Below are 22,749 nucleotides of genomic sequence, written 5' to 3' on the forward strand. Positions count from 1 at the left end.
GCTAAGACAAGTTAGCATGGCTACCGATGATGGCTAGTAAGTTATTTCTCCACCATTAACACATGTAGAATCATGTTCACAAGGTTGATAGACAGTGCTAAGACCCTCTTCCTGGCACTGACTGGTTGTTTTTGACCAGAGCGGTGCATTTCTTCAGATTGCAATAACAGCCCAGGGAGGAAGACCTTTTCTCAGATTATCTGTTTCATATTATACTGTCACAACATGGTGATAGTTTTAACAAATATGTAAAAAACTTTTTTATATATATAAAAGTTACATACAGCTGGTTTAAGTGTGATAACAACCAAAAGTAAGAACGATTTGTACTACATATAAGCTGTAACTATTTATTTACACATCAAATCAGGTTTTTATTATTATTATGAAAGTATAGATATTCGAAGTTTAACTGTGATTGTTACAAAACTCTTCTTAAGGTCGTCCAGGGAGCTTGCGCCTGTGTAGTCCCTGTGCGGCTGTGGTCGGTCTACCTTAAATATTTCCGCTCTGATGTTACAGTGACACACTTTACGCCGCTGCTCCGCTCAGTCAAATCACAACGGGGGCGCCGCCGCCGCAGTCAGAAGGTTGTCTCTATGAAACCCTCCGAGGGAACCCCTTAAACTGATCAAAGTTTGGACTCTTTTTCGGATGATACCGGAGTGGAAACGCTCGAACAACCCAAGCATGACGAGTTGTGACGGTTTGCTACCTCTTGCCATGTCGGCGTAGCGAGAAAAGTCCGGAAAAGTCTCCGTCGTCCGTAACAAACAATCCGAGCTGTACCAGGGCATTCGTGGCCGTCGAGTTTTCCCCTTCTTTTTCGCTGTTATTATCGGTTTCATTTTGATATTTTTCGGGGAATGTACCTTTTCCGAACCGGTCTGGACGTGTTAAGGTGCTTTTAAAGTCGGGATAGCTCTACTTTTTTCTTATTTGGACTTTGTTGCGTTGCCTCACCATGTTGCCGAGCACGGCGCAGTACGCGATGAAGAAACGGAAGAAGCCGGTGCAGAAAACGTAAGTTGACAAAAGCATAACTTCGCTAAATTGTTTTATTAACAACTGATTACTCTCTAATAATAGTCATTTAAGAATATTTTCCCAGTTTTTATGCCTTTTTGGGCTACCAAGGAAGTGAATCTGATTATTTTAATAACAACATTGCTCTAAAATCTGTGTTATATGTTTTTGGATTTTCAAAACAAGAAGGTGCAGCTGTGCAAACACATCCAGACCAGTCAGTGCATTGCAGCCTGTTGTTACATAGTTATACAGCTGTAATAAACCCTGCTGTACTCTGTGTGTCGTGACGTTGGGAAATATCCCAACCATCATTTCGATCCATTCATCCCCGCATGGCTGGGTTCCGCATTTTAGGGGGAAACCTTCTTGGTTTTCTAGTTATGAAAGCAAACATGTTTGTGTTTTCCTCTGGATTTCCCCTCTGAGGACTCTCTGAAGGGTCCTTGAGAGTAATGTGAGGCGAACCTTGAATATTTCAGGTGAGTTTTGTCCGAATTAAGTAACTGGATCTCTTTGTTAACAACCAGAAGCCCACATTCACACACATCTCCTTCCTCTGCTGCAGCATTGTCAACAGATTTGTTCATTGGGTTAATGTGAACTCTGTCGAACCTGTATTGATTTCAGTAAACCCATAAACACTTAATGTAATCCTCTGTTGAATATAAGGAGCCATTATTGAAAACCAGTTGGTGGTGACCCTCTGTTTAGTTGTTGCTCTAACCTCTGGAATTGGATTTGCCTCCCATGCTGCTTCAATAAGCCAATATGGCCGCTGGTTCTCCTTATGTAAACAGATTTGACTTGTTTTTCTGCCAAACACACTACAGCCAGGTAACATGCCAGCGTCTGACGTAAACCATGTCGGAGGACTCTGTACGATGTTTGCTGCTGTGTTTGTGTTTGGCCTGTTTGGTTGGAGCAGAAATGTCCTGTTGCTGCAAAACAAGCCCACATTACCACCCCTCCACCACCATGCTTCCCAGTTGGTTTGAGGTGGTTGTGTTGATATAATACGGCCAAGCATCTTTACTTTGGTGCAGTGGTCAAAAAGTAACCAAAGGGTAACGTGTGCAGCTTTGGATTCGTTGATTATTCAGTGCTTTAGTTTCTGTGCGTCTGCTCTAAGGTGTCTTAAGACCTTCTAGGTTTGCACCAGAAGGAATCAATTTGTTGTAACATCTCAGAGATTTCTGAAAAATCTCTCAAACTGTTTCTCCGTTTGATTCTTCGTTCGGAGAGGATTTAATTTTGCCTTTTTCAGGACAGCTAATCCAGATCTTCTATTTCTGATCCGTATTTTTGGTTTGAATAATTTGGTTTTGGTCTAAAATAATGTAAGTATATCCATCCATCCCTCAGCGAATGCTTTAGACCTCGTAACTGCCTGCTTTTATAGTTCAAGCGCCAAATATACACAACTTTGCATTAATGCGCATCTTAGAGCCACCGCAGAAGCTAACACCTGTGGTCTTCCTTACCGCTTGCAGCCAATCATCACCAAGGAAATTAATGATGCTCCTGGATTATATAGTATATTAGTAGCATTGAGTCTCTTAGAATATTTCAGAGAAAAATCTGCAAATTTTGTGTATACTGAAGCGCAAAGGGGCATAGGTCCACTGTAGTCAAATGTGGATCTGAAAATAACAAAACTAAGTCAACAAAACTAATATTTTTAACCAGAAGATGAATTAAATCAGCCAAACTTTAATTCTTAAAGTTGATTTGCCTCCTTAAGGATTAAAATAAACAGTTTCTTACATGAATTTGAACCCAGACTGTTGTGTTTTAATAACAGGGAAATTGTGTATTTTTATTGGTAAGTATTCATAATTTTAAAGTTTTTCCCTATTAGTAAACAAAATGCTGTACAGCAATAGATTGTCGTCGGTAACCCTGGTCCTAATCGGTCTGTATGGACCTAAATGAGGGATTGAGGGATCGTTGAGCAGAAATAAAACCACATCAGCCTCTCGGAGTGTAATAAAAGTCATTTTTAGCCGTCCTCCAGCCGCTCCAGGCTGCTTTAAACCTTTTCTGTTTCCTCCTCTCTCATCGAACCAGTCTGTAGTTCAACTAGTTCAACTTTTCAACAAAAGCAGAGCAAACGCGAGCTGCTGCGAACAGTCTGAGCGCAGATCCGTGGCAGAGCCCCATCCAGAACCGTGGTTTCAGTGTGTGTGTGGCGCTACCTGCATTAATCATAATCAGGACGTGCAGCGAGAGCGCTCTCACGCAATGTTTCCACGAGGGAGGAGGGAGAGCAGGAGGATGGCGTAATCTGAGACTCGCTCACTATTTTTTCTCCTCCTCCTCTGACTGCCACAACATACTTTTTTTCCTGTCTTTCCTTATGTCTTTGTGTGTTTTGTTGAGGAGGGGGGGGGGTGTTTTTTTCCTCCCTCCCTCGACTCAAATTAACATAGTTTTGTGTCACGCAAACGTTACATAAGTCTGCCATGTTCGGGGTTTTAGGAAAAGTGGCTCCCAGGGAGTTTATCTTTCTTTATTTGTAGGGAAATGGAGCTGGTTGGGTGAGTTCTGCGCTCACTCGCTCTAACTTGAGGGGAGAGCAGAAAAGTTTCCATTTGTGGTGATTTCTGTGTGAGTAAATACACCAGCATCATGAAGCGGAAAGGTGAAGCCTGGACAGACACCTGGACGCAGGTGGAGGCAGACAGTGTGAAAGTTCATCCCTAACGTGTTGGAGGCTGAGGTCACGGCTCTACAGGCTGCTCGGCTTCCTCCCACACATTCATCACAGCAGCTGAATACTTCTGAGGTTGCTCATTCACTTCCTCTCTGACAGCGGACTTTTCTGTCCTTTACAGAGATAAGACGCTTGGTTTGTCATTTAGATCCACTCCAATCGATCTGGAGGAGAAAGAAGCTGCTGAAGTGTTTCTGCCATGATTTTAAACACGATAAGGTTGCATTAACCACATTTATTGGTTGTGGTCACGTGTGTGTGTGAGAGAAGGCTTCCCACAGATTTTTAACCCTTTTTCTTTGAGCCTATTGTTGAGGTCGGACACTGATGTTGGACGCAAAGGTGAGGCTGAGTTTGGAACAGGATGAGGTTGTCACTAGAAGAGGTCAAAGTTCGATAATACAAGTTTACATCGCTAATATGGGTAATAAGTGGACAGTTTATGCAAAGCAACAAAAGCAGGACATTTAATGAATCTGTTCACTTTACTGAGCTGAAAGGTTTGATGTGTCTTGAAGTTGCTCCGGGTACAGATGGGTTTCCATCCAGGTGTTTTCTCTGCAACACTTTAACGAGTGTGTTCTTTATGTCAAAGGTGAGATCAGTGATTCTGCTCCAGATGAGATTTTATTGGCTTGGAAAGACTCCAAAACAGACTCTGGGACTTTCTGAATGCTGTGTGCGTGCAGGTAAAACAGAGGTGTGTGTGTGTGTGTGTTTCTGTTTGAGGGGATCCAGTGGGGTTAGAGCCCAGTACCTGTGCAGGTGTTTACATTGTTAGCTTAGCACATGATCCAGAACGGTTCTGATTGTTTTGCGGATCTGTCACGTGACGTCTGCCGGTTTTTATTGTCTGTGAACAAATGCGGCTTACCCAGATCAACCACAGAGCTCAGCCACATTAAAATCAGTCTCTTTAGTAATACTTATCTGCTGTTTTCATTCTGCAGACACATAGGAGACTCTGGAAAACAACACAATTAGTCATAAAAACAAGATTCAGGTCGAAGGAGGAAGCAGGTTGTTTGCTTTTATTGCAGCACTTCTCTCAGATGATAAGGTCTGAAAACTTCTTGCTTTACATTTCTAATAAACGTCGTGAGCTGTCCCGCTTTCGGCCGCTGATTGGAGCGGGTTCTTGTGCAGCCCGGCGGTCAGATGCTGGTGTTTGGTTTGGGTTTGTGGTGAGGTCATGCTGCAGTGAATGTAACGTGTTAAGTGAAGGGACAGCTGCAGCAGACGTAGCGTCTCCCTCTGTCTCTCATGACTGACATGTGATGGAAATCAGGCCTTCAGCTTTCTGACCAAACACAAGCAAAAAGGACTCTTTGTGTTTAAGAGCTGATGCTGTAAAAAAGGAAGATGATGTGTGGAGGATTTGAACAGAGATTTTAAAGACGCTTTGACCTTTTCTGAGTTCACTTTGCTTTTAAAGCAGCAGCCAGTAAAGCTGAAACTATTTGGATGCTTTTAGGGTGAAAAACCAATAAATTCCTCACATTGTCTCCATGTTTTTCTGTAAAAAAGACGCATTATATCATCAACAGACTGTTGGTGCATGACTAAAGCCAATATGTATGATTGTTGCTGATATTTGTGATATTCTTAGAGTTGGGTTGCAGGTATTTTATTGGCTCAGGTGTCGTGTTTCTGATATGAGCTCTAATGATCCTCCTGTTGTTTCTGGATCACAACTGCAGCAGAGAACACAGTGTTTAGTTTCTATTGTTCTGAAAAGGTGCTGCTGCCTCGTCACGGACAAAGTGCCTTTGTGAAAGCGCAGGAGAGAGTTTCTTCAAGTCTAAAACACACGCACGCACACACACTCCAACACATACACTCCCATATAATGCAAAGCGTTTTCTTCAGCTCACACGCCCCTCTCAGGACAGATCTGCTCGATAAGACGAGGAGCAACAACACTGGCTGCTCATTGTTCTTACAGGGAACGCCGTCAGGAATGCAGCGATAGTCATCTCGCCTTGATTCCAGATATGTCGTGCACCACAGTTTTATTTGAAACAGATGTCTTATTAACAAGACAGGAAAGGACAATTTTTAGATATTTATTTTATACAAATACACATTTTAGTGCTGTACATTAAACAGGGTGTGTGACACATTGTGATTTATCTATTCTGGAGGAGAAATGTTGAGTTAAAGACCTAACAAACCGGTACCTGTGTTGTAGATGACAGCTAGTGACAAAAACACTCCAGTTCTGCTCAGGTTCTGACCAGCATTGTCACTCTGCATCTGCATTTCCTCAGAGTAGGTTTAAGAAAGCAACAGTGGATGGCAGCAGCTGAAAGTCTCACTTTTTATCAGTCATAAATATTTTGTGCTTGTAAATCAGACGATGTCGTTGTGAATGGAGTTTTGTGACCTTGTCAATTAAATGGCGGAGGATTTTATCTTTCAATAGATAAGAATTTGTGTGTAATCAAGATTTGTATTTGTGAAAAATTTTTCTTGTAGTTTTTTATAGATGCAAAGTAAAAAAAACCCTACATATAACATTTGATATAAAAATGCTGTTTTGTAAAGAAAACAACCTGTTTTCAGTTTGCAGCATCAGCCTGGCTTGGTTTGTGGTTTTTCATCGTTCATATATTATACTGCTTGTTTTACTTTATAAAGTTTTACCTCCCAAAGCGCTGCGTCACTCTAAAAGAAAGCGTTTTAAATTCTGATCTGCTTTAGAAAACAACTGAAGGCCCGACTGGGACTGATTTATGTTAATGTCAGGATTTGTGGGTTTTCTGGCACTGAAATCTGAAATATGTCTTTAATGTTCACACACATTGGTCTGGGCTCACTGGGCTCCTGGTTTTTCATGTTATTTTGAAAAAATACTGGCTTGAAACACACCAGTATAACAATGTCCAACTCACTGCCCTGCCCTGATTCTCAGAAGTTGATAAAATCAATGAATAAGATCGATTTTAGTATCGACCGATGCCGATACTTGTTGCATCTTTTATTTTGACAGAATCAGATGATCATGGATGATAAAAAACACTCTCACCGGGAGTCTTCTTAAAACTGGTTGATGAGCTTAACCAGTGGAAGCAGAGAATTCCCATGTTTTGTCAGCCAGTGAATGCACCGTCGGTAGGTGGCCAGTTTGTTCTAGTAACAGCAGGTCTCTGGATCAAACGGTGAAGTCAGAAGAAGCTTACTCATGTGAAAACATGATTTATAAATGTTGGCAACCGGTTGAGAAACTCTGAGCAACAGTAAGACTCACAGATCTCCTGTCTGAGATTTAAGACGTTTCAAAACGTCTCCATGGCGATCATTTCATCTGTTTTTGTTTGATATTGAAACAATGGTTGATTTTATTACTGCAGCGCTCTCTCTCATCACTTCTTCTCTCAATGTGAATATTTAATGTCAGAAAACCCTGTTCATTTACACTGTAGTATTTACAACGTCCCACAAAACACAGTTTACTGTCCAAAGAAAGATTTGCAGTAATAAATATATTTATTCATTTATTTTCAGGTTCGGTTTTAGAGAGAAGCTTGTTTTAGCATAGTGACAATTATTACTCTGAAATTACTTGGATATTTCTGGTATTTTCCCCCAGTTTTTAAGATTACATTTTTTTTATGTATGTTTATTTCTTTGTTTTAATTACATTTTTTTTCTATTTTTAATTTATTTTTTAACATGTCCTTTTCCAGGAGAAACCCAACAGATTTCCTCCCACAGGTGGAGCGTTGCAGTTTTATCTCTCCACTTGTTTCATTCGTTATTCTTCTTCAGAGCAGCTGGAAGCTGCTTAAATTAAAACCAGCAGGTCAGAGTTTTACTATAAGTAAAAAGTTGACTTTAATCAAGGTTTGTTTATCATCACTGATTGCTTAGTCAGATATTTGGCTCTTCTTATTTAGCTTTTCTTTTCTTCTTTTTGAGGAGTTTTGTGTTTCTTTTGTCAACTAAAATAGCTGAATCTGTTTGTTTTGAATAAAATTTGAAGCATAAAAGCTAATGGGTTCGTGGATTTTGAGTTCCTCCACGAAAGGCAGCCTCAGCTGACCTTTGACCCTCATCAGAGCATTCTCCTCTGAAGCTGATTTACCTCTGTGTGAGCCCCACCTGCAGCTGTGAGGTCAAGGGTTGCATACGACCCAGCCGAAGCCTGAGGGAAATCTGGTTGGGGGGGAGGAGGGTTGTCTTTAAAGAAAAGCATATGTTTTATGGTTGCCATGGAGATTTAAAGAGGCAGTCCATAATGAGCAGATAATGCTCAGTTTCTGGATCTGCTCTCCATCAGGAGGCGGTAAACAAGTCCTGGAAAACAGCTGACCTCATTCCCGCTCACCTGGTTCCCATGGTAACCGGGGAAGCAGCTGAAGCAGCCTCCCTGCGGAGAGCTGAGGCGGTTTGTGATTTTAAACTGATAAGGGCAGCAAGAGGGCCGGGCCTGTTGTTTTGTGGTAATATTGTGATAATGATTTTATTTATTTATTATTATTATAAACACACCTACTTATTTGTTCATATTTATTGATGCTTTATTGAACAAAATCGGAGAAAGTAGTACAACTAACAAATCTGACATTAATTAATCATGAGAATGAATCAAAATTCCCACCATGAATTGAAATTAATCACGATAAATGATGAACGATGCCCCCAGTTCTCCTCTGTATGGTTTTGCACACAGAGATGTTTGCATGTTTTCCCTCCTGCAGCGGAGCGAGAATTAGAAGCAGCTGTGGATCTCTGACGCACGCAGACGTCCGCTTCAGTTGCACCTTCAGCGCTCGCTCTGGTCTTCACGACCTTTCTCAGTCAAAGCCGACCTCCGGCTCCCAGCGGAGAGCTCTCTGCTCCAATGTGGGAACCGAGCGGACTCTCACTGCTGTTGGTCTCTGTCCGCAGACCCAAGCCGCCTCCGCCCAATGGCACCAAGTCCAACCCGTCCAAACGCCACCGGGACCGCCTCAACGGAGAGCTGGACAAGCTCACCAGCCTGCTGCCGTTCCCAGAGGAGGTGCGGGCGCGGCTCGACAAGCTGTCGGTGCTGCGGCTCAGCGTCGGCTACCTCAAGGTCAAGAGCTTCTTTAACGGTGAGTGTTGGGTCAGCAGAATACAGCCTGAGATACAGCAGATGGTCTAGTCAAAGCCTAGATCTAAATAAAACTGAGAATCTGTGTCATGACTTTCATCAGATCTGGCAGACGGTTATGTTGGTGTTTGTTTTAAAAACTGCCTGCAGTACACTGTAAAAACACAACATCTTATCTCACCAAGTATTTCTGTCTGGTTTCTTCTGCAAACGTCTTAGTGCACTTTAAAAAAGACAAAACTAACTTACCAGTAACTTTTCAGTTACATAAGAGCTTGTTTTTAGTAAATCATTCCTTAATATTGATGAAAAAGTACTTTGTATAAGTGAAAACTTTTTCATTAATGTTAAGGAATTATGGACTTAAAACAAACTCGTATTTCTTCCAAAAAAGTAGCTTTTAAGTTCAATTGTACTAAAACATTTCCTCCAGAAATATTTGGTTAGATTTTGTGTTTTTGCCATGTAGAAGAAACTGAGCCCAGATCTTTTCCAAGAAAGCTTGAGCTGCTTTCTTGAAAAAGAGGTGAAGCAGAGGAAGGGTTTGTTTTGTTAGAGAAGCAGAGGAAGAACGATACTTTCCAACTCCTTTTGAAAAGACAAATGTGTCCTCCGGGGCTCAACTGATTATTTATTTGAAAGTAAAACCTCCTCTATTTCTGTCATCATCGCGTGTCGTCCAAAGATCATGGAGGGTTTGGCTGCTGAGCTTCCAGGAAACTTCCTGACTTTGTTCTGCTGCTCACATCACATCCAGGAGAGCCGGAGTGGAGCTGAATCTCTGGTCCCTCTGGCTCACCGTACATTTAAATCTGGCCTCCGCAACAGCAGCAGGTGTGAAGTGGTGGCAGCCTGCCGTCCACCTGCCATCTGAAACGTGGATAAAACCAGCCGGTTGCAGATATTTGTGCTGCAGAGAAGCAGATGGTGATTGGAGGAGGTGAAGCATGACCACATCACAGAAAAATTAAACCGCTGCTGCATCAACGGGAGGTTTTGTTCTTCACTCTGAAGACTGACGCCCCATTATCTTCAAAACAGAACCTTTTGGGTCTTGGTTCTTTCCTCTCGCGACCCGTTGCCAAGGGAAACGAACAGCAAACTCTGTTGCCTCGAGATCATCAATTATTGGCAGCGCAGTGTGTCTGGTTACCGTCAGGTCGACGCCACGCTTTATGCAGCACTCTGGACCGCTGCAGTCATGGCTCTCCGTCTGGATGTGAGTGGAGCTAGCTGGATGTGTGGAGGTGTAATGACAATAATTTTCTGCCATAAGTTATTATTCTGCAGGTTCATTCCCTCCCCTGTAAATTTGATGCCAAGCCATGTTCACATGGGAGCTTTTAAGACCCGCAAAGAGTCACATAAAAGCCGACATTAAAGGCAGGAAACGATTCAAGGTGGACCAGATGAAAGGACAAGGTCAGCTTTAACTGAAAACAATAAAACATAAGACTTTAAACAGCTGAAAGTCACTTCATAAAATCAAGTTTATAAAGCTCTGATGGAGTTCAGGATTTCTTACTGTAACTCACCTGATTCAGATTCTTCTGATTTGACTGGATGTGACTCCTACACAGATTTAATATCATGTACGGTTTTATTATCCTTAAAGAGATGCTTGTCTAATATTTTATCAGAAACAGACATCATAATTCAATAAAAATGGAGCTAAATCTTCCAGGGTCATCAATAACTTTGAGGTTAATTTTACCCACAGCTTACAGGTTACTTTCTGAAACGTTGCAAAATATACATTACCCCCCCCCCTCCTGTTTCTTGATGCTTGTCAGGACCCCACTTAGCGATGAGGGACCAGGACAGTAACTAAGCAGGAAGTGCTTTGATCCTCCGGCCTCCGGAGGGTAAACTCAACCTTGGTGTCAGGGGAACGCTGCATATTTTCCACACACTGTTTCAGCACTTAGAGCCGCCATGTTTAACGCCGCATGTCGACTGTGGCGTTAAATGAGACGCCTTCACATGGGTCTCATTGGTGAGGCTGTCCGGAGGCGAAATCTGGGTTGTGTGAAGGCTCATGGGAAGGCCAGCGTCAGCTCCAGAAAGAGGAGATCTCTGTCCGTCCTTCGTGTCCTTCGTGTCCTTTGTGTCTCCGACTTGTCCCCGAGCGTGGGGCGGAGCTGCAGGTTGAGGACTGGGGGCTGAGGTTTGGGGGCTGCTGGGAAACACCCGAGGGTTTGATCTCGCATCCAAAGCTCACAACGCAGCCATTGTTCCAGTTTCTGAGGCAGACCTCCTTCATGTTCAGACAGAGCTCCGTTTCATCCTCACTGTCTCCGTCTGTCTTCTCTCTTTGTGTCTTCTTTCTGGTGACCGCAAAGACTCATTTGAACGACTCCACTGCTAGAAACAGCCTGATAGATGACCTATACACCAGGAGACCTGCTGTAGGACACACTGTTCATGTGTTATCTAAACACACACACCACGCCCTGGGATGGATTACTAAACAAGGACAACAGCAGGGGCCCCAAAGGGTCCAACTGTAACTGACCCTTGTACTCAAAGAGTACACAAAGAGTCACCACACAGCAGCAAAAACTGAGAAAACGATGAGAATCACTAAAGGACAATCAGAAATTAATCAAGAATGTTTCAAAAGTTCGCAGAAAAGAGTCAGAAACGGATTTAAATGTGCCAGAAAGACATAAAAATATTTAAACAAAACAAGGAGGCGAACAACTAGAAAGAGACGAAAATATTCCAACACACTCGCCAAACCTGTTCCAGAGATGTACATAAACTGCTAAAGGATGGAAACATTTCACAACACCTACAGCACAACCAGAAAAAAGTCAAATACGACCCACATAGCAACAGAACAGAGGAGAAAGAGGAAACGGAAAAAGATGAAGTTAGAAAGACATCGATGACGAATGATCCAAAACAAATCAGAAAGACGGAGAATAAGACTCAACAGCAATAATGTAAAATATGATTAATCAAAATTGGGAACAGCTAAAAATGCTAAAATACGCACACAATTTCTGAAAATCAAACAAGGCGACAAAAAGGAAATTTAGCTCATAACTGATCAAGAAACTTAGTTTATAAATCTTCTGGCAGAAAATAAAATGACCAGAAACGAAAAAAGATGCCTAAACGTCTCAAATAATTCATAAAGCAAAGAGACAAGCATGTTCCACGAAAACAGGAAGATTTACAAGTTAATGTGAAATATTCAAAGAATATGCAAAGAAGCTTAAAGACAAAGTCAACAAAAATGTTCTTCTATTGGCACCGTTTCTGTTGTCACTGATTACACCATGTTAAATTCATCAAGCGATGCCAAACCTTTGTTGTGAAAAGTAAAGAAAGGAAAAAGAAATCCTCATCACTTAATACAGCAACATTGTAAGACTGCTTTGCTTTTTTTAGAATATCGTCTATTTATTATGTTATTACAGAGATAAAAACAATTATTGTCTTCAGAAGTAAATCTTTTTAGTTTTAGTTAAAATGACAAAATGTGGTCGTTGAATTCTACAAACTTTTTTGGCCTTAATGGGAAAAAGTTTGGACTCCACTAAGTGAGTGAGTGGGGAGGATGTGGGATGGCAAAAAAAAAAACAAAACCCAGAGCGGAAAACTGTCCTCAGACCGACCAGAATACCAGAAATATGGATAATATAAACCAGAAGATGTAAAAACATCCTCAGCAGGACGGTCATTAAACTGATCAGATGGCTGAATCAGAACAACTCAGATCGACACGTCCTGCAGACTCATGAGCAGGATGACAGGAGCGCGTGGAGACGAGCGGATCGGGTCGGATCGGGTCGGCTCTGAAGTGTTGGTTGCGGCGCTGAGGACGTTTCTGGCTGCCTAGAGTTGTAATTTGTGGTCTTTTAATAGCTCAGCTGAACTTCCCTCCTTCGCTGCGCATTAGGAAACCCACACTCTCAGTTCTGTGTACACACATTTTTCTCTTTGTTGTGCGTTGATTTTCTCCCTCTGAACGTGCACACACCCTTCCTCGTTCTCGCTCACGAGGTTTCCAGATGGAGGCTGGCTCTTTGTTGTCATGATTTCCTTCTCGCTGATAAAAACATTCAACTTTCTCAAACTGCTTTTAGAAAACGGCCCACTTGTGTTGATCATTTAAAGACAAACGCAAAGGAGTTGTGTGTGTGTGAACACAGTGTCCCTGCTGTGCTTCCACTTCTGCTTTTCCCTGCTCTTTGACTGACAGGCTATCATGAGGTGTCAACAGACGCAAACAGCCCGGTTTGGAGCAGCCGTTACATAAACACCAACCATTTTCAGCGCAGCAGCTGCTTCGGCTCTCTGCCTGCTTTAGCACCATTCGGTCGGGACCCGTCTACGTCCTGGAGAGAAATGAGCCACACTGAAATGATTCTGGTCTCAGGATTCATGCCGGTTATAGAAGTCCAGGAATATTAGGGACTTTTTCCAGATCAGAGGTCAGCTGAGTGGCTTCCCTGCTGGTAAACTGCTGAGTTACTGGACGGCTGCCACGGCCGTCACATGTCGGCTTCTTTCTCATACAGGAATTAAAGCAGCCGCACGCTGTGAGGGGGATACAGTTTGGACTCTGGTGGATTTTTACAGCTCACAAGGGTTGGCAGGAAGAATCGAGGCCAGTTTGTTCACGATTAAAACAGGAAGTAGGACGGGGGCGCAAATGGCAACGCACTTGATTAGCCAGAAAACAAATTAACTCATTTCCGACAAACTGAAATGCGAAAATGTGAAGTAGCTGTCAGTGAACAGGTCTGAGCTGATTCAGGAATCGTTCAGAGCTTCATTTCTTCATGTAGATGTTTGATCTTCTCTGTTGTGATCTGTGTTTCTACAGAAAACCAAACATGCTTCCTTCCAGGTTCCTGAACGCTCTTTGAAACCAAAACACATTTCCAAATGCTGTCAGCAGGTGTTAAGTTGGTGATACTCCCCAACCGGACAGCGTTTATAAACTGACATTACGTATATTTATAGATTTAGCTGTTTCTGCATCTTTGGGCCAAAATATCAGAAGTTTAATAAACTACTTGGCATTATTAAAAGGAACCAATAGTTAAACTTTTTACTAATTTCTGCATTGATTATTGAGTATGGGACCAGCTGCTGTTGACGTATTGCTGATTTTTCAAACCTTAGCCTTCCTTTTCCATAATATACATATATATATATATAATCTAAGTGTTAGATGGATCATTTAGTTTTTCTCCAGATCATAACTTTCAGATTTGAGTTCTGATTTGATCTGCTTCCTTGTTTTAAAGCCAACCCTTTAGAAAATGCTGTCATGCTCTTACAAAAAAATTAAAATAAATGAGGAATGACTCCAGACTTCTACAGTCTCTCACCAAAATATCAACAAAAGCTGTTCTTAGAGATTTCTATTCTCTCTATCAATTTGTTTTCTCAGTTTCTTTGTCGTTCATTTGTTTGCTGCTGAAGGAACTTCATCCAGTGTGGCCTATTGTTCAGCACAGAGGAAGAGGAAGAGGATTAAGAAAAGAAAAAAGACAGAACTGGTTTTTGCTGGAGTCTGTACACCAATATTTGTATTGGCAGAGGAGACAAAGTCCAATAAGAAGTCCTTTAAACGACTGCAGCAAACCGGTTCTGTCAACAGAATAAAACAGGGGGAAGGGAGGAGAGGTGAAGGTGCTTTATTCCTGTGGTAATGTGAGTGATGGAGGTGTGTATGCAGAGAAGTGGGCGATAGCATCGGACCTGCAGACTCTCGGCTCGGAGGAGCGCAGCCAAAACATGGCAGCCGGGCGTCATGTAGAAACCTGCAGAGGCATGTGAGGAAGAGCAGTAGAAACACGCAAGCATGCAGCTGCAGCCAGCACTGATTTAAAATCTGCTTATTGGCTCTTTAGTCTCCAGATCATTTCATACAACACGTGTTTTTTAATTTTCCATTGAGAATCAACTGGAGGAGCTCATTGTATGAATCAGTCGAAACTTTTAGTAAGAAATGAGATAACGGTTTGTTTTTAGCTCCAGATCTACAGCCTGTTAAAGAAAGCAGCTCGTGGTGTCAGAAAACACAGCTCTGCTTGTTTATAAAGGGATTGTCTGACTCACAGGAAGTTGACTGTTGAGATAAGCATCCTCCTGATTAACCTTTACACCAGTAAAACTGGTGCAAACAACTTTTACGCTGAGAGTTGGGTAGAAAAAAGGAAAATGTTTTATTCAACCTCTGGTTTTAGTTGTCTCTTTCACAAGCAACACCTTAAAGTCATCTTCCTTAGAAAGTGTGGTCATTTGACTCCAATAAGCATCTAGTAGCAGGGGGTCACTGTCGGCCATGTTGGTTTGATCTGGGTCATTTCTCTCATCAGAATCTAATTGACCTGAATCAGTTGGATTGTAGTTGTCACATCCATTTAACAAAGGTTTTCCTAAATAAACCCTTCAGATTGCATCAAGTCATTTGCTGTAATCCCTGTGATCAACACAACATGTTGATTCCATCAACGTGTTCACTTCACAGCAATCTCTCCTGAACGACCATGATGCAACAGTGCATGGAGCTGCAGCAATCCCTCCATCTGACCGAGCATGTGGTGAAACTGGACAGTTGATTCCATAGAGTTGTTGCAGCAATCTCTCCTCCTGAGCATTGCATGTTGCAGCAGTGGGTGGTTGATTGCATAGAGTCGTGATCTTTGCAGCAATCTCTCTTTTAGCCTTAAATTACACGAGTATGTAAAAGTACACTGATGCACAACATGGAAAAGAATTGCTTTGTTTCCATAATTAGAGAGATATTAAAAAACATGCCAAATATTGCAGGAATTGCTCAAAAGGCAGAATAAACTTAAAATTTTCCATGACTGCCAATACAGTTGATAAAAACCCTTTTCTGCTTAATTTATCATATGCGTTAACTATTTGCTACTTTCTCTTAAAAAAACAAACAAAGAAACTATAGTTTCCTTTGTTGGAGTCAAAGTACAATTGGGTTTTTCTCTGACAATATTTGAAAGTAATCCACTGACTGCGCGGTAAAAGCCCACAGGTCTGTCTCAGAATGTCTCAAGCGCTAACTCTGACTGGAATGAGCGCGGTGATACTCTCTGCTTCCTGAGAAATTTCACAACCTGCTCATCATGTAATCGCTCCAGCAGTTCCTGGAGCTGCGCAGGAAGTGACATGACATGGCCAAAAAGCTGAGCATTCAGCTCCGAACGCCTCGTGCGTTTTTACTTCTGTCCAGGTGAAAGTTTCCTTGAACAAACGGTTTAATTCGGAGCAAACGCATATCAATAGTCACTCTGACTCCACCTCTCGTTTTACGAGTCGCGTTCGTGTCTCGCTGCCAGACAACCAACAGCTCTGTCTCCTCTCTGTCTCTGCATCCAACAACTGACAGCTGAGCTTTAAGTAGTTAATTACTATGAGACACAGTGGCAAGGCTGCGGCCGGCCTTATCTGACTTTTTATCTCCACCGATGCAAATAAATGATTTGCATTTTCATTTTGCTGCACTGTTCTCACCAACTTTGTGGAGAAACATTCTGAATCCTCTGAACGCTCCATGCTGACGCTCAGGATCAGATTTGTTGTTAGATTCAGTTTGGAGGTGTTTGTTTGAAACCGACGGTTTTTCGGTTGTCACTGAAAGTCAAAACCACAGAGCAGCTTTCACCCAGAGCTTGGTTAAGCGGAAGCCCTGCGCCGGTGGAGAGCGGCAGCAGACACAGATTTCCCCGCAGCGCGGTGCGTGTGGACTGGGACGGATCCGGAGTGCCGGCGGCGGCTCACCTCATCACAGGGAAACCTGTAAAACATGTCGACTCATCTCAGGAAGTGGTGTTTGTCAGAGGAAGTGAGGGTGGGAGGAAGCGCCTGGGGCGAAGCCGGTGGTGTCAGCTGGAGTAAAACCTGGGCTTGGACTGAACCAGAACCGAATAGAAGCCTTTATCAGCAGCTGGCTGTCCTTCGTCCTCTCCTCTGTGTTTTTCTCCTCTTATCAGCTGCCAGCATTGTGCAAGTTAACCCTCAACAAGAACTAGTGCTAAGTTCAGATCCATAGATTAAAACTTGATCTTTCATCGCTGTAGTTCTCCCTCTGACTGACACTGAACGTTGTTCACTCTGTTGTGTTTAAAGCACTCCAATTCAATGAAACCCACATTTTAATTTATTTTATTGGAATCATAAACATCACACACACTTCAGACATTCCAGGCTTTGATGTTCTTCCCTTCGTCACATTTACACCTTCAGAAATGTTTTTATTTATGTTCCAGCATAAACAGCAAAATGGGAAACAATTTAGTTGTTGTTTTTTTTACAGAAAATGTGGATACACTCTGCTGGCTTTCAGTCAGGCTGCAGGGTGGCTCAGACCGAGCTTTAACTTTAACTAGGCCGTTCTTGAAGCTTTAGTCGTTTCAGAACCAGTTAGGATGTGTGTTTGGGATCTTTGTTCTGAATTCTCCACAGTTTTCACATTTCAACTGTCCAGCTGCTGAATTGAGGTGAATGTCCACAGCATGCTGCTGCCCCTATTGTACTTTATAGTAGTGACTCCTCACACTGGCTCCTCCAAACTGTTTATCTTTGTTTTTGTCTCACCATCAAGCATTTCAGGTTGATATTAGTCATATTTATCATATTGTTATTATTTGACGAGCACATTTTTTACATCTTTACTAGGTTCTGTCAAACAGATACTTGCGATTAATAAGAGAAATTCCCAGTTGAGTTGCATTTAAATCATGGTCACTAAACGTCTCAGCAGAAATGAACCCGATCGTATTCAGAGACTAATTTGTGATCAGATGTTTCTAAGGTTTTACTTTGATCCAGAATTAAAAGCTGCATCTCATCCTGCTGATCTGAGGTTTGCTTTCACCTCCTTGGTAAAATCTCAGCTTATTTACATGTTAACATTTCTAAATATTGACTTGAATCTTTCACTATCTGTGAAAAGGTTTTGAGATGAAAAGCTGTTGCTCAGAAATGTCCAGTCAGGATGCAGAAGACCAAGCTGCTTCCTGACTCCACTTCCCCTTCCATCCACCCAGATGTGTCAAAGAGAGCCTCCTTTCTTTTCATTAGATAATCTGGAGACGGATGTGTTTTATATAACAGAGTCCAGCCAAAGGTAACTCTGAGACATTTTCCAGTAATGGACGACAGATTAGATTACGGTAGGTTTTTTTCGCAGCCAAACTGGCTGATATGAGGGAAGAACTTCAGTCACGGTTTTCATGCTTATGAAGCGTAGACTGAAGCGCAAGCTGCTGAGTTTCAGTGCTGTCAGTTTTCTCCTGTCGCCTCTCTTCTTGACATAAAACCGACCTGTGCGCAGGTCGACCATGCACCTGCTGCAGAGTCCCACTCCCAGCATGCACAGTGGTGAACGGGATGGACTGACTGGGATCTCCTAGAAGCTGCTGTTCTGGGAGAGCAGCTCTGCCGTTCTAATGACAGGGAATCCAGTTTGGTCGGATTTTTATGGTGGAAAATTACTGGCAGCGCGACTGCCGCGCCTTTCTCCTCATGAATGAGAGTTTATATAGGCAGCCGGGCTAGTGTGTGTGGATCGTTAAAGACATGAGGAGCTGCCAGAAAACACACAGCGCTTTCACACACTCAGCTTATCTCCAGCCGCTGATTCACACCAGAATCTTCAGGGTGATTAACAGCCTTTGGAGCTTCCTGCTGAGGCATCGCTCAGTCTGAGGTTCAAAGGCTGCTACATTAGCATCAGGCTAACCCTACGAGCCTGAGCAAGAGCAATTTCTGCTGGTTTGGACTCAGTTTTACTCAGGAGTGTGTTTGTTCAGAGAAAAGGCCTGAATAGGAAAACCTCTGAGATGCATGTTGAGTTTTAGAGGCTTTCAACAGGATGTCAGTAAGAGCTGCAACTAACGATTATTTGTTAGCAATTATTCAGATTTTTTTATTTAACCACATTAGATTATTTTATACAGTGTTAGGGATACATACAAAACTTCAAATAAACAAATAAATTCTTTATTTTAAATGGAAAAATACACTTTTGTTTTTACATCCTTTTAATGAACATTTGATCATTAGTTGTTAATGATACATCTGCAGCTAAAAAAATCTAAAATAAAACAATAGATCAGGCCTTTCAAAGGCTTGAGATTTTGATATTTATTGGAATAAATATTAATACCATGTAGATCTGATCTGCTGATTATTTGCAGGATTAATTGACTAATAACTGGATAGCAAAAGGTGGAGCTGAAACCTGCAGAAGCCAAAACTGACCCTTGAGATCTGGGTAGAACATATTTACAGATAAAATATATATATTTTTTTATCTTAAAGGCAAAATGTAATTTTTTTTCTTCCAGTTTTTGTTTTAATTACTACTCAGGGAGTTTTGTTCTTTCAGAAAACACCCTTTTTGAGTCTCTATACGTTTCAGCCTCGGTGTCGTACAGGTTTTGTTTTGACGTTTGTGTGGCAGTGAGTCTGTGGAGGAGCAGAAGTTTTGACCGACTGAACCAGAAACCTGCGTCTCTGCGCTCTGCAGCCCCAGTGCCTCCTTGTTTACATACCGCGCTCCTGCAGATGAAAGAGGAGCCGGTGCCTCCTTCCATCTGGTTCAGACATGTCGGCAAACCGGCCGTCCTCGCCGTCGGCTCCAAACACCAAAACAAAGCCTGCGCTTGGGTAACCGCTGCGTTTTAACCCTTTAATGTCTGCCGTCCACTGTGCAGGCTCCAGGGCTGTGGATGTAAATGTAGCTGCAGTGGTTCCCCGTCCCCCTGCGGCTGCTCACACACTCATGTGTTTCCTATTGAGGCTGCATGGAGCAGCAGCTGCAGCAATCAGCAGCCATGTGTGCCGCAGTCCTCCAAAATATTTTTAGTCTCAGCGTTTATTTTTAGAGCCAACAAATTGGGATCTGCAAATAACACTTGTTGGAGCGGAAGGTGGGACATTCCTGATCAGGAGTCCCGTTTAGACGGATAGAATAAAACGGGATCCTTTAAGGGTGGTTTTGGTTTTAAAGCTGGATTTAGCTCTAATTTAATGACGTCTCTTATTCCAAACACAGGAATGATGCTTTTAAACAGCCTAAGAACCATATAAAGTGTAAAAAACAATCTCAAAATGTTTTTTTTTTTTCCAGGCAACATCCTGACTTTGCTTCTGGGAAACATTTCTTCCTTAATATTTTTAAATCATGTTATGTTCTGTGGTCCTTAAATCTGATAAAAACATACTTTCCGCTGCGGTCGTCTGCCATCACCGCTCCAATCTGCTGATGGAAAACCAGTGTTTCCGAAAGGCTAATGATCACGCTCGCTACCGTGGCAACAGCCTGGTGCTCCAGTTGCTCTTTTAGACCAGTTTATGTCGACTAACTTTTCATTTTAAAGCAAAACAAGTCTATTTAGGAGAAGAAGATGGCTTCCTGCTTTACTGATCACATTGATATGCAATGATTAATTAGGTACAAGGAGATAAATGTGATTGTTTTGGGATGGTTATGTCTATCATTGGCTAACAAGTTGAAAGGTTTTTTTTATGAGGGAATCCATCATATTTCTGTAAAGAGTGAATATTTTGGTGGTTTTCTAGTTTTGAAGCCAGTAGTTGGACTCCACCTACCCACCATCCGTGTTTCAGTGAGTTTTGTGTTTAAATGCTCGTGCAGGTCAGAGAGCGTCTGCACGTGTTTTATTTATGTCAGATTTAATCTGAATTCAGGCCAAAGGGTTGCAGTCGTCCTAACCAGTGAGGAGAAAGCAGAAATGAGGCCAGGACGGCGTTGAGGCAGAACACAGCTTCCTGACTGTGTCAGGTTACTGGAGTTCATGTAAACTCGCTCTCTGACGACCTGAACAACCTGATTTCTGCTGTGTGAAATGTGATCCGCGCTCATCTCTAATGATGTTTTTTGTTTTCTTTCTCTTTCATGGCTGATGATCCTCTTCCTCCTCACCCTGCAGGTAAGACTCCTCACTGTTTAATCCTCTGCTGGCTCTTGGTGTTTGTCGTCGTTGTAGTAGGACTGCAGTCATGCACGTGTGCAGATTGTCCCCACCCTTCCTGTTTCTGTAGCAACATGAGGGGAGCTGCTTCATCTCCTGCTCTGCTCTGAGTTTGTCTGCTAATTTCACCAGAAAACAGAATTAGTCCAAGCAGTGAACCCTGTGGTTCTCCAACCTGTTGTATTGAGAAACTGAAATATTGGATCCATATGATTCGACCAAACCTGGAGCTGCTTTGCGTATCTCTGTAAACAAATATTATACAAATAATGAATAAAAGATCAATTAGTAAATAGGCCTGCCGCAATAAACGATGAATCANAATTAAATAATCACATCAAAAGTTAGAAACTCTGTCTTTTGTCATTTCTTTGATTACCAAATATATTAGTGTGTGTGAGGAAATGTGTCAATGATGGGTATTAACTTAAAATACATTGTAGAACTTTATAAAGTGGGAGATAGGAGGGGGGTTTGTCAGTTTGAATCTCTGAGCTCAGGAATCCATTATGGGGTCTGTGGCAACTAAGAACATCTATAGGAAGTCATGTATTCCCAGTTTAATAACCATTCTTAACCAAACTAAATGACAACATTTACCTATGGCATTCAAAGTGCTTTATTCTGTACACACCTTGTTGATATTGTGATTGAATTAATGTGTTTTATTCTTTAGTTTTAAAGAGGTTGGAAAATTTCCACCTATTTTGATGGACAAAATAACTATTCCTATATATAGAATCAATATAAGATCCTACCAACAAAAAGGCTTTCAGAACAATTTCAATTCTTACATGAATTTGTTTAACAGTCCTAGTTGTTTGCTCATGCATTGTAATGAGCAAACATTACAATGCTTGGTGGTCCAGAACATCATTCATCTATTTATTGACTCAATTTATTTTCTTTAAAAAAAAAAATCTAAAATAATATTTAATAGACCTGATGAGTCGCAGAAATGTAGGTTAGCAGTTTATAGTTTGAGTTTCTAAGTGTAATTATTCTTCTGTTTTCTGTCACTGGAGGAGATGGGATCTCAAATTCAGGCCTTGAGCCAGTGTCCTGCAACTTCTAGAAGTATTCCTGGTCCAACACACCTGAATCAAATGGCTGCATTACCTTCTCAGAATGCAGACAGGTTCTCCAGAGTTCAGCTAATGACTTCATTATTTAACTCAGGAGTGTTGAAGCATGGACGGATATAAAAGTTGCAGGACACAGATCTGGCCTGGAATTGAAGATCCCTATTCTGCAGTCTTTATTAGATTTAGGAATTTAGATTTCGATACCATGTCTTATAGCAAGTGGGAGATTACAATATTTAAAAATGAAAAAAATAAATAAAATAAAGTGGAGTAGTTCTTCATAATCCTCATAGAAATGTCTATAAAATTTTGCAGTGGGCCAATGTTAACCCCAGAGCTTTGTTAAGAGATGAGCATTAATTGCCATTATGCTCCCCAGTTAGAAGTTGACAATCACAAGTTTCTTTATATTTCAGAACAAGTTGTTCAATATTTGTTAGGAAGGATTAACATTCTGTATTGGAAAATTTAAACAGATGTAGCTGATTATAGCTTTGTGGAAATAGGCAGTCCTTTGCCAGAGCATGTTTTTAAGTACCCCAGAATGGCTATCACAGGAGATTCAATAATTCCTTAAACATGCATCTTTCATGCATGAAAGAATCAAAGTAACAGTTTCTGATATAACACTAATCATTATATTCATCCAGCCATCCAACACGCTCATCCTTGCAGATAACATATGGAGCTAAAAACTATTTTACCCTCCTCAACCCCAAATTATAACCTCCCCACCCCAGACACACACACGCACACACACACACACACACACACGCACGCTTCTCTTAAATATTATATTTTTGTTTTCTTTGTTTTTGTCCACAAATGTATGCTGAGGTCTTCTCTCACTCT

The 22,749-nt window shown here is 41.7% G+C and overlaps 1 protein-coding gene across 1 annotated transcript in view; it reads left to right on the forward strand.

The window, feature by feature from the left end:
- The first annotated feature begins 543 nt into the window (after nt 1–543).
- The window catches only part of LOC106951192 (aryl hydrocarbon receptor-like), a 53,826-nt gene continuing 31,620 nt past the window's right edge, over nt 544–22,749 (forward strand). The window contains exons 1-2 of the mRNA XM_015038575.1: nt 544–1,023; nt 8,636–8,823. Of these exons, the coding sequence (XP_014894061.1) occupies nt 965–1,023; nt 8,636–8,823 (247 nt within the window). The 5' untranslated portion in view covers nt 544–964. The remainder of the gene's footprint in view (nt 1,024–8,635; nt 8,824–22,749) is intronic.

Source organism: Poecilia latipinna, unplaced genomic scaffold (assembly GCF_001443285.1).
Source record: "Poecilia latipinna isolate Pla-1442-1.1 unplaced genomic scaffold, P_latipinna-1.0 Scaffold445, whole genome shotgun sequence".
NCBI lineage: Eukaryota > Metazoa > Chordata > Actinopteri > Cyprinodontiformes > Poeciliidae > Poecilia > Poecilia latipinna.